Source organism: Macrobrachium rosenbergii, chromosome 13 (genome assembly GCF_040412425.1).
Source record: "Macrobrachium rosenbergii isolate ZJJX-2024 chromosome 13, ASM4041242v1, whole genome shotgun sequence".
NCBI classification, from domain to species: Eukaryota; Metazoa; Arthropoda; class Malacostraca; order Decapoda; family Palaemonidae; genus Macrobrachium; species Macrobrachium rosenbergii.
The window spans coordinates 25150763-25166835 of record NC_089753.1 but is presented as its reverse complement, the minus strand read 5'-3'; the positions used below and the strand labels follow the sequence as shown (position 1 = coordinate 25166835).

Sequence of the window (16073 nt, the reverse complement as noted above, 5' to 3'; positions counted from 1 at the left end):
ATAGTGATGGCATTTGTAGCAACACCCAAAAAGCCCCACTGCTCCTGTGTGTGTGTGAGAGAGAGAATTTCAAAGGTCTGGGAACCATTCTGTGTGGCAAAAGAGGAGCAGTGAGTTAGCCAAATGCCAGATGCTTCACCAGAACCTGTCACAGCAGTCCAAGCCCAGGAAATGCACAGACATCAAGATTGTTCAAGGATTCTCTTTGGAAAGGGGGTCCCAAAGAAGCAGCAGAACTTCTTAAAAGATTATGCTAGAACAGGAAAAATGAAGCAGCAGAACTGCAACTCGGGGAGATCAGAGGAACCATTAATGAAGCCTGGAAAGACAACTCTGCAAGTGGGGGTCACCAAAGGCAAGAGCTGAGGAAAGGATTGTCGAGGCAGCTAGGACAGACATGGATGCTGAAGTGAATTAAGCATCACAGGTGGGGGTGCGTGTGTTTGTGTGTGCTGCAACAAAAGTCAAGACAGCCAAATACACAGGTGCAGGGTATAAGCTAAGGTTGAGTGTACTACACTGGCTTGAACAAGTATGTGGGCATGGCCAGTTAGATGAAAGCAGTCAAGGATTCAGGTGTGTACTTCCACAAAGCTGTTGTCTAGAACACAGGCCTAGTGGTGTACACTGAAGCATTATGAGCACATGGGATTGGGTAAGTATGCAGAAGCAGAAGGATTCACAAAAGATTACCCTAATATCAATGTCAAAGCAGCAGGCGCAGTATCGGGATGTGGCACCCCTGCAGCAGAAGCGGGAACAAACTCTGGCAGCACCTGCATGCATTCTTTACAGTTAAGACTACATAAGATTAATGGGTGTACAGTAACAAATATTTACAATTTTTTTTTCTTGGGTGAAGGAAAAGCAATATGGGCTCCATTAAAACTGGTATACATTTTCTTTAGTCAACTGATTTCATAGTTGGTTCTACAAACATGGTAATTCATACAAATATTTTAAAATATATTTTATAGATACAAACCATTGGCTTATTAGTTTATTATTTCAGTACTCAAAAGGACAGGCTAACTTACATTATAAGTAAGATGGCAGCATCTGCTCCTCTATGAACTTGAAGAATTATCCTGACCAGTGGGATATGACCATTGCGATATAGCTAGTTTTGTGCTTTGCTATCAAGTTAACACATATTCACCGACTGTCAGGTAGGGATGGAAGACCTTGGATATTACGCAACCATCTGTATATAATGAACAAAATTTACATTTAAATATTTTTATAAATCTACACAGAGTAAAATCTGCAGTCTAAGCAGACTTTACTATATTCCTTTGGAATGACACTTGTCAATTGATAATAGCACTGTACCATCATCAAGTTCTCACGCCAAAGATGGTGAGACTGAATTTCCTCTGCCATCAAATCCACTCGTCATTTTTTATGAAAATTAAATTAAACCCCTCACTTTTATCACTTTCATTATCCAAGTTTCTCCTGATCTGGTCTGAAAAAACCACACAGTTCAAATGGCTAAATGTAACCTTAAAAAAATGGGTGAAAAGTTTAGATGCTGCAAAATCTTTTCTTTATCTCAGTTTTCAAAGCTTTAGTGTTAGAATTATCCCTCTTTGGAATACTGCTTTTATAATTGGAGTCACTCTTACAAGCTGATTCACCAGGCTAAATGGAACACGACGCACTACAAAAGAAACTAATAAAAAGTACAAGACCTTTCATTACCTATGGAAATGTAAAATTTCCCCAAACTAATTTTTGCTCAACAAATCTTGCACAGCAGTTGATCAGTTTATCAAATGCTTCAGGGATCTGGCCATCTGATAAGCAGAAAAACCCAATGGGTTACAAAATCTTTAAACTGCATGACCAATAGCAATGCCACAATTTTTAGCCCAAAGCAAACCTATACATTATACTTTAAAACACAAAATGCACATTATTTTAAAAAAGTAGCCTATCAAAAACTCATAAAAATATAGCTGATAAATATTACATTCTAAGCTTAAGAGCTATTGTACTAAAATTCACATTACTAATATCATCATACGTAACTTGAATGAGATAACTGAGTAACATTTCTAGTCTCATAGGGCTTGCCCAAAGGATTTCTTTTTAAACGAAGTGAAATTGGAGCAAAGGAAGGTTAAAAGAGGCTGAACAGATGAAGAATTAAAGGCAAAAAGCTATGCACTTAGGGAAGCAGGAACACTTGAAAGAACCTGCAACACCATCTACAGTGTGCCCCACACAATACACTAAAAGTAGTAACCCCACAAGTATCTTGATTGCAAAACCTTGATATCTAACAGATTTCTAAGCCATGCAAAGGTATTTCATTTACTATGACATGATTACTACAGCACAGAAAATACAAAAGTTTACCCCTAACCAATGCATTGGAACTGACTTCATGACAAACAAGATCAAAAGAAATTCAAAACTAAAATGACATCAGTACAATATTTGTTGTAGAGCAATGTACAATATAATGTAGTTTAGATATGTTCACTTAATATTATGGGCTGGTAAAATAAGAGATAAAGGCCCTACGAGACTCAAGAGTAAAGATAAGCCCATGCACACAACTCACCCTTGCTGTTCCTCCTGAAACATAATTTGGCACATCTTAACTTCTTCATTTACGGCAAATTTTACAAGGAACAGACTCACCCAAAAGATGTTCAGCCATCTACAACACTTCCTCTACTGAAACATGGTATCAGCACTCAGATACATAAACACAAACTTTACAAACGAAAAACAGATTATAAACAAAATGTGAGGCACTCACATTCACAGAAGAAGGCTCCTGTCATGGATAATATCAAGAAAAATGAAGAACAAAAAGAAAGTATAGTATAATACTATAAATACTTGCATTTATAAATAAAGTGGCTATTCACAACATAAGCTACAAAACTTTGAAGGTAGAAAATGATAAGGGAAACTCATGAATAACATCATATTGAACTATAAACAATTAAACAGGTGAAAACTTCAACAATCACAACAAGGACAAGTAGATCAAATATAAATAACAAAGACAGAATGGAATTATTATAAGTTATATGGCATTGCAATGACAAAGACGATGAAAAATATTATGAGCATGATATGTAACAGTAGCAGGTAAGGAAATGAGTGCCTTGCCTTTGCTTGCCAGGCACTGCTCATCCTCTTGGAAATGTTTCCCGTCTTCCTACATCAATTCTTGGCTGACCCACCTCTCAAGTACTGAAATAATGAGCTATAGTAAGGCAAAGATTTGTACTTTGTACAAATAGAAGACATGTACAACATGCATATTACCTAAGTAGGTATTAGGTACACTACACAAACAGGATCTACTCTACCATTAGCACCTGATTCAGCTCCAACATTAAGGTCTAAATGGGAAGGTAAATCACTGGAAAAATCATTTGAGCTCTGCCTATCACTTTCAAGAACTTGGACCGTATAAGGTGGTTCTGCTGCACTGAACTCCACTGACTCCAGTGTCTGTTGGAGAGAACAAGTTTCCACCCCTAGGGATTCCAGTTCATGGTGATTATCAGTCACCAGATCTGCTTGAGAGGGATCAATATTTAAATTTATGGTTGCAAGGTCTTCCCTTAATGCCTCTGGTTCATGCCACATTATATCAGTGGGGTTTCTATTGATATCAAGGTGAGGGATACCACCCATTTCTTTCTTTTTGTTGCCTCTCTTGTTTCCACGTTGCTGGCCCAGTAAATCCTTGAGGTACTGAGTTAAAGCCAAGGGCATTGGAGCATCTGATGTTTCTATTTTTGGTGGGTTGAGGGAACCATGCGTAACATGATGAGCGCGTATCTGTACAAAGAAATTTACATGGTCACTTTGTGCACATTACATGAAGTTTTTAACACAACATAAAGCCATTATAAAATTCACACTGCTCTAGTTCACTATTATTTGCTACTGCAATATTATACTTCAAAATAACAGGCAGAATCAATCACACTACAATATAATGAAGATCTTACAACAACAAAGCAATACACTACAAAATTCATAACCTAAAAATTCCAGCAACGAACCTAGTGGTGCAAAATCCATAATCAGGTCAAATAAATATATGGTCTCCAACATAAATGAAAATGAAAATCTATATCTGGCTATATACTATGAATGGTGAGCTAGCATTGACAGAAAGGCTGTATCACAGCTTAGTACAAAGCTCATGACACAGTTCCTTCACCTGGTGGTGAGGAGCTCCGGTAACTATAACACTGAGGCAGATGATTCTTATAAAAAGTCAGGAGTGCATGAAGGAGTTCAGTCCATGGCTCAAGTTACTTCACAGTTGCTTTGAGGCACACTTATCCTTCATTACTATATTAGTTTCAGGGTTCCCTTCGGGAGGCAAAATTACCTTTTGAAATTTACACAAACATTATTTATTAAATGCCCGATTTTATTTACAAAAATAAAATATTAAGTCAATAAGATTACAAAACAATTAATAAAAAGATACATGAAAGCCAAGCGGGAGAAGAGACAAACAATGTGTAAACAATCTGTTTAACAGACATCAGGCTTACAGAGACACAAGATGAGGCCAAAGCACACATTATTATGAGCCTCCAGAACCAGGTAGTGGTTTAAGACCTTTATTGGGCTCCCCTTCACCATCCCATATTTGACAGAAAATTATCTTCATACAATCAGAAGGGGAAAAAGTGAGTGAAAGTTCCATTCTTTCATTCTTAATGCTTTCATTCTGCACTGAGTAAAATGTATTTGATGAACGTCTCATAATGGATGTTTTGACATCAAATGCAACAGAATTGAAAGGACAAATCCTTCAAGAATAGGAATGAAAAAGTGACTAATGAGCAGCTGATGGGGTTGGAGGAAACCTCTTTTATATGCATTTTGAACATGAAAAGAACTTCGATACGTAATCATGTTGTACTGAGCAGAGGGAAAAGTTGGCTGGTGAAAATAATGGCACAAAAAGAATGGCCGAGGTATAAATGAAAGCTCCTTGATGGAAACTAAAATAATGACAGTACACAATCTGGTCCAATGGGTGAGGAATGAGGACATGGATTTTGTAAATTGAAACAGTTCAGAAATATGGAAGTAAAAACAATATGTAAGAAGAATGTGGATACAAACTGGGTTAAAGATACATAAACCATACTCTAATGGTAAGTTTACAAGTGTCTGTTCAGTGGTGATGTCCACTTTTTGTTAATTAAATTACTGATAATAGATCTCAATATGGCTGCTTAATGACATAAATAAATCTGAATTCAAGAAGTGCATACTATCCATAAAATATAATTTTAATAAGTTAGATTATTTGATTAATTTTTCTAATATCTAATATTTATTAGACCTGTTAAGTACTCTTCTGTACTTTTGTATAAGTATACGTAAACGTACGTCCAGATCCAGATTAACCTTAAAGCCATCTGCTAGTTTTCTTGGAACTGTCAGCTTCTTGTACTGTATTGCAGATACTGTCAATGTACTGTCCATAAATCTTTGGCTTTCCATGTTCTTGGAAGGTCCTCTCTTCACTGGTAGCCATGTACGTATTTGCAAAACAAATCCTTATATATTTACTCCAGTACCTTTACAACAGTTTTCTTATAAACAATTCTGACTGAAAATTGTCTTAATGGTACCAAAAAGTTTTTACAAGAATCTTCATATCTTCAATTTTTTTTTTTCTCTTCTCTTAAGTGAAGTGAAGTGAAAACAAGAAAGCAACTCAGAACACTGATTAAGAAAAAACAACCATTTAATGCTTGTTATCTAAAATAAAAATGATCATCTAAAGGAATATCAAGGCAAAAAAGATGAAATAAGGATTAAACCATTAGAAGAAACATTGGAGCAAAGATCAAGAATGTCATACGTTCCTAAAATTAAGAAAACTATCTGGGAATTCTGCTCTGCAGACATGAAAAGTGAGGTAAGCACTTAACCGACCAAAGGATCCAAGGCGTGCTGTACAGGGGGCTCTTGTTCTTGTCTGTTTGAAAAAAAGACTGTAGTGTTGGGGACATTAGGAGATGACAAATGTGGGCTGTATGTGAGTAATGGGTTTGAGGTAAAACAAACCCAGTTCCTGCTGTGATTAAAAAAAAAATGTAATTTAACCCAAGTAATACAAAATCTTATATCTGCTTTGAACTCCTGAGATTGAGCTTTTATGTCTTTTAGGTAGTAAAGATCCCTGACATTTAAGACCCTGATCTCAGCTCCAAAAGTTTAAGAGCAGAAAAGAAAAAAAATCCTTCAAAGTGACCTACCTCAGTTTGTCCTATAGCTGTAAATGCACAATATCCACATTTGTAAGGTTTGTAGCTATAATGACTACAGAGATGTCTTCTTATGGAAGGAGTGTGATTTTTCATAACCTTACAACATATTGGACACTGAAACAATGTAATTTTGTTGGATGATCTTGCTGACGAAGTGGGATTTTTCTTGCTCTCTCTTTTCATATCTTTACTTCGATTTTCAATTTCTGAGGTCTTCGTCCTTTTCAGCAAACTTGGATAAATTTCACTATTCTCTGACAAAGAGTTTTCACCTTCCAGGATATGTTTAGATGCAGAAACATCACTGGTTTTACTTGAAAGAGAGTGATGTGTAGCATCACTTACTTTTGCAGAATCTGGTGACAGCTTCAAGATGACACAAGGTTTACTTGGATGGCAAAATGCATTGTGTACACGAATCTTACTTTTTTCAATTGATCTATATAAACAATACCCACACCTGAATGGCTTGATATTAAAGTGCTTTTTGGCATGCTTGTAAAATGCACGGTACTTTGTTGTGACCCCACACTCCGCACACATGACAAGTCCACCTTTTTTCTTGATCATCATTGTCCGAACCTTTTCAGAAGAAAAATAATCACTGTTACTGTAATCTAGACACAGCAAGTCCCGTGTCATGACTCCTGGCGGGGCAGAAATGCGATTACTGACACGCTGAGCAAGAGAATCTGAAAGGAAGGTGATGTGATTGTGAAGTGTATTTTCAAGCCCCTCAGGTGGCAGGTCTGAAGATTTCTCTATGGTGAATGAAATTCCATCAAGTCTGTCACCACTCGCTTTAACACACTTTTCACTACATTTTACTAACTGCACAGAGTTTTGTTTTGAAGATCCTCAGGGGTACAAAAAGTCTTCCTTCTATCACTTAACTGCACTTCAAAGTCAGAAACTATTAAATTAAGTGGACTGTCTTCATGGTCGCTGATTGTGCATATCTTTTCATTAAAAACACAACCATCTTCCAGTCGTTCCGTAGAGTTATGAGTTATGAGTTCTCTTGGTGTGCAACTTTCATTTGCATAGAGATTAATAACAACTGCTTCAAACACAGAATTGGGAAAGCTACTTGCAGAGGGATCCATAATATATGAGGAACTAAAATCAATTGTTGACAAAGTTCTGTCATTATCACAATGTATTTGCATATGAGAGGGATTTCCTTCTTCAAAAATATCTTCCTTCTCCTTTAAAGGTTCTAAGCAACTTTCAGTATTATCTCTAAACGTTTTAACTTTGATGGTATGAATCATCTGTTGCTGCGTAGACGAATACCCTAGAGGTACATCTTTTCCCTCAGGGAGGTTTCTTATATCCTCTATCTCTGGGAAAGATTTTTTACCTTTACCTGTTGTACATTCTTGGGTGTGTATAAATGAGCTACCTTTTACAACTGGCCTCAATAATGGTGATATGTTTAAAGTATCTTTTTCCAAATTCTCCAATGGTATTTGACAATCGTCATCTACAGGTTTTTCTATAACTATATTTTTCCTGCAATCGTCACTGGAATACGCTGAGAAACAACTCACAGAATCACTTTGATTTATTACTTGCTCTTCAGTACAATCATCCCTATTCTTCCCTGAGGAAAGGACTAAGCACTGGTATACTGTAGAGTCTTTGGTTTGGTATAGGTCACTGCCATCACTATTTTCAGCAGATTTGTTCTCTGTATATTTTTTGTCACCGTCTGTCAACTGGATCTGAGAATCTGAGGAATCTTTCAATATATTACTTTTACTTAATTCTTCACTTTGCACTTCAACCTTAATATTAAAGCATAAATCATCTGATGATTTAGAAGCAAGATTGTTTCCTGCCTTTTCCGCAACCTCGCAGGACTCGTCCCATTCCACAACTTCATTTTTTATCCTTTTGCCATAACGATACGGTGACTTGAAATCCTGACCATTCTCTACCAGAATGTCCTTCCCCTGAAATAAGAGCAAGTGACAATCTCAATCCCAACAACTATCTCATAGAAAATAATGACAAGCCAAATAAAAGAAAAATGCTCATTAACATATCAATTACATATGCAGATCAAATGACTATCACATCAAGCCTACATTAAACTAGTTCAGAGCCTCTGAAGGATCAAATATTGTGATCTGGTAGCACATATCAACATTTACTCACACACACACACACACGAGTGTATTTCCTCATGACCCACCTTATGAGCTTTGCTGCAATGTCTCTTTACGACATATGCTTCCCTCCCATGAAAACTGCAGTACCCACACTTGAAAGGTTTAACACCCTTGTGGACTCTCAAGTGTCGATTATAAGATGAATTAAAATTGCAAGTATAGCTACAGTGAGGGCACCTATACTGACGCACCTGAAACAAAACAAAAATGAAAAATAAAATTAACAAAATAAATGCCCATTGTAGATGGACCAACAGTTTCTTAGCTTTTGTCTATTTCTTCATGAAAAATTATGACTTTATGACTGCAAATGCCAGCAAAAATATCGCTTTTCTTTTACTACAGATTGCTTGGATATTCACATTAAATACAAAATTTTTTCACATTAGCTCTGCTGTCCATTAAAAGAGTCAAATCTACATACTGTATATACCTGGAGAATGGGTTCTTGAAACAGCAGGACAACAGAAAACCACAGTTTCACTAATATAATATAAATTTAGTACATAGCTTAAAAACACAGCTATAGTATATACCTAAAATAGTTAATAAACAGTAGTTTGAAACAAAATTCATTTTTATTAAACTGTGATATTACAATGCCACCTCCCCCCAACACTTCAATTTTGTTCATTCCATTGGTTTCACAGTCCCAGAACCATACCTGCTTCACTTAAGCTTCCAAAATTATCCTACATAGTTCTACTTAAGTTTCCAAAATTATCCTACATAGTTCTGCTTCAATCTAGACCAGCACTGCTAAAAGGTACTGAAATGTTTTGAAGTGGATGGGGGCAAGAAAAAAGTTAGTGACGCAATCACACAAATAAGACAAGAGCTCTGCAATTTCATTTTTTAAGTTACATGATTCAGCCTTCAGTCGAAAGTTTCTCATGTAGTACTTTTCTTTATTCAGAAAAATGTGCTACACTAAACAGTACTGTACTGATATTATATTCTGTATTACACAGTAATAACATTTTCATATTGTTGTTAATGAGTAGGAAAACTTTTATGTAGAATGATAATCTACTATTACATAACCCAATACAAGTATCCAGGATATTAAATCAAATCCTTGATGATAAAGTATTCCACAATACTGTACAAATTAGTAACTCACCCAATTCTTTTCTTTTGGCTTGCGGACTCCATATTTTACAGACACCATTTTCAAGAAGGGACTTGCATCCTCTACCAGTGCATCACTACCACCCTCGGCTACCACAACCTGCACAAAAGAATGTTAGCTATCAATGGCAGTTTTCCTGGTAGGCAAAAAGTACTTTGCCATCCAAAAATGTGTATTAGAGTATAAATACCTAAATCATCACACCAATTCTTAAAAACTGAGAGTCAGTATCTTTTTTCCTGGTATCATACGTCGACTAAAATTGTCTGGAAAATAGGCTTCAGACAAAAATTTCAATCTTGCCATCCGAAAAGAAACAAGCTAAAAACTCTAGATTCTAGTAATATTCAATCATTTTTATTTTGCAACAAATTGGAAGTCTCTAGCACAATATTTCGATTTATGGTGAAAATACCTAAATCATCACACTGTTTTATATTACCGTAAGTTTTATACATGAAATATTTCTTAAAATACAACAAAAGTCATGGTTGGTATCAGTTTGGAAATATTTTATTTCCTTGCCAAAATTTAAGGTCAACTTTGACTCGACCGAAATGGTAAAAACGCAATTGTAAGCTAAAACTTACATTCTAGTAATATACAATCATTTACTTCATTTTGCAACAAATTGGGTCAATTTCGATTTATGATGAATTTTGAAAAAAACTTTTCTGTACCAGAAATTCATTACGTTGTCGTAATGTTTGTTATTAGTCGTTACATAAAGTTTTATATATGGAAATGAATTTATAGAAACAACAGAAAATAACTCATGGTTGTAGCTTTTATCAGTTTTGAAATATTTTCATACAAAATGGTAAAAACGCAATTATTAAAACCTTACATTCTAATTCAATCATGACCTTCATTTTGCAACAAACTGGAAGTTCTAGCACAATATTTCGATTTATGGTGAATTTCTGAAAAAAAAAAAATCACCTCGGCTGAACATCTCAGAAATTCTTTCCATGTAATGTTTTATCATTTTACATTATTAAAACTTTTATTATTCATTCATTTACCTTTACTGGAAAATCGATTTATTGAAGCACTCTGCACATTCACCACGTTGTTGTAAGTTTCCCGTTTTATATTTCTCATCTTTTATATATGAAAAATAAATTGCAGAAAATAATCATGGTTTATTTCAGTTTTGAAATATTTTCTAAATCCCTGAAAACTTTACTACCATAATCGAAAACTCATTTTCACTTAAAAGTAATATTCAAAATAATTAACCAGCACAATATTTCAATTTATGGTGGACAACACATTTTTGCTGCCATAGATTCCCATTTTTACCTCATTGCTTTGATCATTCTTTCATTTACATTTAGTGTACAATACAAAGAAAAAAATTGTTATGTTTTACCACAATTTGTTATAATGCTGTCATTATTTCAATATTTATTATGATAAATCATACTAAAAACAAAAATGAACTCTTAATCTTAAAAACTAAGTTATGATTTTTTGAAAAACTTTTTTAATGGAAAACGTTTTTTATCACTCTTGTTACAATACCTTTTAAACATCTTCAACATTTTGTTTCTGAAATTATTAATGTTATTACACATGAATTTATAAAGACCACATGATCATACAGTATTCCTAGATTCTAATGGAGTATGATCATGTTTCTGAAATCACCTACCCATGATTATTACATTAAAAACTTTATTAGCATATAGTCAACCTTCTCTCAACAAAATAAATTGCATCTTTATTTCATATTCTATCCCTGACTTTACTCATAAAATTTTCTAAAATAAAAAGCTCATTGCTTTACCTCATTAGTCATTCTTTCATTTACAAGTGTTGATGACCACAATTGTTATAATGCTGACTTACATTATGAATCCATAAAAACTCAAGTTATACTTTTAATCATCTTTACTAACATCTTTTATATATCTGTCAATGCTTTCTCTCTGTCAACTTATAGCATATGACAAAAATTCAGTAAAAACAGAAATTATTTTCTAATGAAAGGCACTACAATGACACAGAAACAGAAATTATTTTCATGAAAGTGGCATTGAAGAACAAACTAAAAAAAAATATAATTCCACTCTGACACATTAAAATACTATTTACCGTTTTCCACTTTGGAGTTTCATTTGGGTGCATTCGGAGGTAATGACTTCGAATCTGTGTTGGGAAGTTTGTTGTGAAAGGACACAAAATGCATTGCTTTTTCTGCCTGCTGTGCTGCATCACATGTTTCTTCAAGTTACGAAGAGTCTGCAAAATTCAACTTCAATCAACCAAAAGCAAGTGAAAAAATCATCACTATAATATTTACTTCATCAAAACCAATCAATAAAACACATGCATAATATCACATTCATGATTTCCCCTGGATCATCAATCTTCTGCCTGTCACACAGAGGAAGCAGCTGGTTTCACCATACATGCTCATCTACATCCTCAGGTATGTATAAACTAATAACCTAAAATTTTAAACTATCCTGCACCTTTACAAAAAATAAAATGTCTGACATTGGTACATCAGTCACTGTAGAAACCGAGGCCTACTAAAACTGAAAGTGTTATGTAGTGCAGGCAGCAAGAGCAACTAGTATCAAAAAGAGCAGTCTGGTTACCAGGCTGAGTGTGCAGCATAAGAAGACATAACTGGAGCACTAAACACTCCTTAACTTCAACCACGGAAGTGGAAGATACAGTGTGACCATAATAATGATGACTCCAATGCAGCAGAAGCAGTAACTTGGGTAAGAGAACATTTGTCTCTCCTTCCCTTATAAGTATTCCTTTTCTTGTAGCATGACCACCGGTCTGATGACCAATCCCAGCCAATGTTGCAGGTGAGAATGGTTAAGTAGCACTGGTAACAGCATGTGTTACCTAGCTGAGGAGATTCTAATAGCTGTGTTGACAGCACATCAGACAAAAGAACAAATATACAGTAGTTAATAACTGCTACCAAAGGCACCCGAGCAATACATGGTCTTCACTCCCAGCTCTTCGGCTTCTGTCTACAAGACAATATGACATACAGTAAGAATGTACAGTATACGGTATATCTAGGGACATTTGGACTGCAAGTGAGGGTTCTATATGACTGATAGGTTTGTGATGACAAAGCCATTCATTGCCTTTTTGTCAACCTTATAAGTAGCATTATCCACAACATTTCCCTGATGAACGTTCTTCAGCTTTCAATATATCGTACACATATTGCACATGCAATCTATTCAACTTATTGTCACAGGTTTGGCAGTACAGTTACATTACATACAACAATCTGACCTTCAGACTCTTTTCGCAGAGTGGACAAGTAAATGGCAGTGTGACAGTCCCATCTTCCTCAGCCTCTTCCTCATTAAGCATTTCACATTTGTTTACAGATTCCTTTTGTTCTGCAATGACAATAATATATAGCATGAATATACACTTTTAATATGGCAGAATCAGCTTGGGTATTGATTATACCCAATATGATCTTTCAGCCAAATTTAAACACTACATTTACAGGGATTACTACCTACAGTGTGCCTTGTTTGGTGTAATGTAGGTAGGACTATAGGATTTTAACAGTTTGCAGTACTATCTGATCGAAAGTGTATTGCTTTCTGACGCTAACTTTTTTCATCCAATTCCTTGTCTCTTCCCACTTGGCAGTCCAACTATGACTCTACAAATATGGCTGAGTGGCCTTCTTAAATTAATTCATAATAATGATAATTAGTAGGCATTTCATAGAAAGAAAACTGAATGCTTAGACTTCCTCGATGATCACACAAATATTTTAGTTTTCTTTATACTTCCAATTCTTATGCATTAAATATTCAACTCCATGTTTTGCATGTCACTAACTTTCTTGTCTTGACTGAATTCCTTTCTGTTCATTTCATATAAGTAAATATGATGCATACAGGCAGTCCTCGGTTATTGGCGGGGGTTCCGTTCTGGGGGTGTGATGATAACCAAAAATCGCCACACCAAAAATTGGCGATTTCCAGTGCTTTTTCGGGCTTATCGGCACCGAAAAGTGCCGATTTTCAGTTATCGGCGCCTCTGTTAGGTATGTATCGGCGCCAATACCCAATTATCAGCAACGATAAGCGGAAATAGGTGCTTTTTGGCGCAAAAAATTGCCGATTTTCGACGCTAGACAAGCTCCATAAAACCAGACCATCATTAACTGAGCCCGCCGTTTACTGGGGACTGCCTGTACTGATTCATATTTGTCAACTTTTAAGGCACAAAAATCCAATTTTTACTTAACCTTCAATAAAATTTCCCTTCAATATACAGTAGTATGTAAAATGACAAATGATTCTGGTTTTTCATTAACATGGCAATCTCTTTCATAATTTTGGTTTGGATCCAAGATACACATTGTATATATTACAACTGGATGCAAAAAAATATAATAAGAACTCAAACAGGGAACTTTTTTTAAATTACCAATCAAAAATACAATATATTCTTGTTAAGCTGACTGACATGATGTATCAACTGCCGTTTGTTGCAAGAGAAAGTTTGATCAACCTTTCACAAAGTATTTCTTTCATCTCACTCTCCTCTATGTACTAGACCCATCTTTGTGTATCCATAAAAAAATTAAAATCACTGACAGAAATGACAAATCATACATACCTAAGGAATCACTAGCATCTTGTGACTGGGTCATATCAATGATATCAAAATCAGATGTCTTGTGCTTCTTCTGTATGTGATGGCGTAACTGATTATAGTCCTGACCTTGAAATTCACAATAACCACAGCGTAAAGGGAAGACCTCCTTGTGCTCCTCTCGAATATGCTTGTGAAAATGAACACAAAAGACGTAAATAAAAAAACACTGGCACTGGAATGCTGTACGATTATTGTCAGGTCTCTTTAGTAAACTAAAGTTTCTGTGTTACGACTGTAACTGCTGAGAAAAATCACCTTTTAAAAGTAGATTAATTCATCCAAATACAAGTATTTCACATAACTCTCAAATTACAAAAATATATTCCCAACAAAATATTTAATTTATTTTACAGAATAAAGAAAAAACTCATTGATGGAGGAGTTTAGGAATATGCTTTAGTCTTAATGATTCTTTATGGTACTCAAAAATTGTGGAAATATATTTGCAAAAGTACTTGGGAATAAATAAGATACTTACAGTGAAATACTCAGTCCTGCAGAGTCTGACATTGCATAGCGTACAGTTTCTTCCTTGAGCCTTATTGCCCAACAAAACTTCTACAACTGCATCTGAATGACAGGTTCCTTTCAATTCATCAATATGCTGCTCTACGTCAATTCGATGATCACTGACCTTTTCACATAATGAACACTTATATTTATGAAGTTCAGTCTTGAGGCCCCATTCATCTGATTAGAATATATAAAATACTAACTTACTATATAAAATCAAAAGTAAAAGTTAAATTTTTAACACAATGTTTCCAGTATTGTACATAAACCAACAATTAAGATGTAAACACCTAAACCTATATCCCAGTCTGAAAGAAATAATCTTGACATACATCCATATAGACCCCAACCCTGTTGAAAAACTTGTGGTACACCAATTAATCTTCTAAAACCTACATTCTCCAAGATTTACACCATTCCAGTTTCCTGTGATCCTCTGTTCTCCAACTTATCCATGTATTTCCTGATAAACCAAGTCTTAATGACTGCATCCAATATACAGTACTCCCTTAAGTTAAAAAAAAATCTTACTGCTAGTTATTTACCAATGATTAATCTTTTATAGTGGATATTTTTGCTTCTCACAATATCTAGAGTTTACCTGAATGGACAATGTGTGTCTCATACCTAAAATAATCACAGACTTTCTCCCATTCTTTGAGTATCAAAATTAGGGGATAAATATCGTTTCTAGATCTATTCCTTATTCCACATATGACATTCAGTAATTAGCCCTTATGACAAAAGACCAGAAATGGATTTTCTTTTTTTATTAATCAAAAGGCACCATACTATGAAGAAGAGCACTCATCCAGTGGTCACACATTTGAAAACCCCAGCATTACCAAAGACAGCCAGTCATTCCAGTGTTACTTGGATTCACTGCAAGACTACTTCCTTCATCATGAATACGTAATTTGGGTATGCTAGGTTACTATGATGAGATTCTTGAATCATAAATTTGATTTGCTTAAGTGTCATTTTCGTTGTTTTGTGTTTAATATACAGTTACTACAGAGAGTCAAAAATAAAAATGATTTCACTGAATTCTATACACTTTTTTAACTTCAGGGTGGAAAACTTGCTAAAACTCATAGCAGGCCAATCTGACTCTCAATCCATGAGAAACAGTCCATCAATACAACTCTCAGAAAGGCTCAAATGTCAGCTTGCTGGAAACTTTCAAATCCTCATAGCAGGAATTGTACTGATGAGGGCACTGGTGAAGTAGAGATAGTGACAGAAATTACTTGGTGGAGAAGTTGAGATAGTGACAGAAATTACTAATTAGTCAAAAGAACA

At 35.1% G+C, this 16073-nt stretch overlaps 1 protein-coding gene across 1 annotated transcript in view; it reads right to left on the bottom strand.

Moving 5' to 3' along the window:
• Positions 1-873: 873 nt before the first annotated feature.
• LOC136845054 (uncharacterized) overlaps positions 874-16073 on the bottom strand; it is a 20766-nt gene continuing 5566 nt past the window's right edge. Inside the window, 9 exon segments of the mRNA XM_067114804.1 lie at positions 874-3813; positions 6270-7112; positions 7115-8239; positions 8482-8649; positions 9582-9689; positions 11691-11837; positions 12867-12976; positions 14220-14385; positions 14737-14948. Of these exon segments, the coding sequence (XP_066970905.1) occupies positions 3292-3813; positions 6270-7112; positions 7115-8239; positions 8482-8649; positions 9582-9689; positions 11691-11837; positions 12867-12976; positions 14220-14385; positions 14737-14948 (3401 nt within the window). The 3' untranslated portion in view covers positions 874-3291.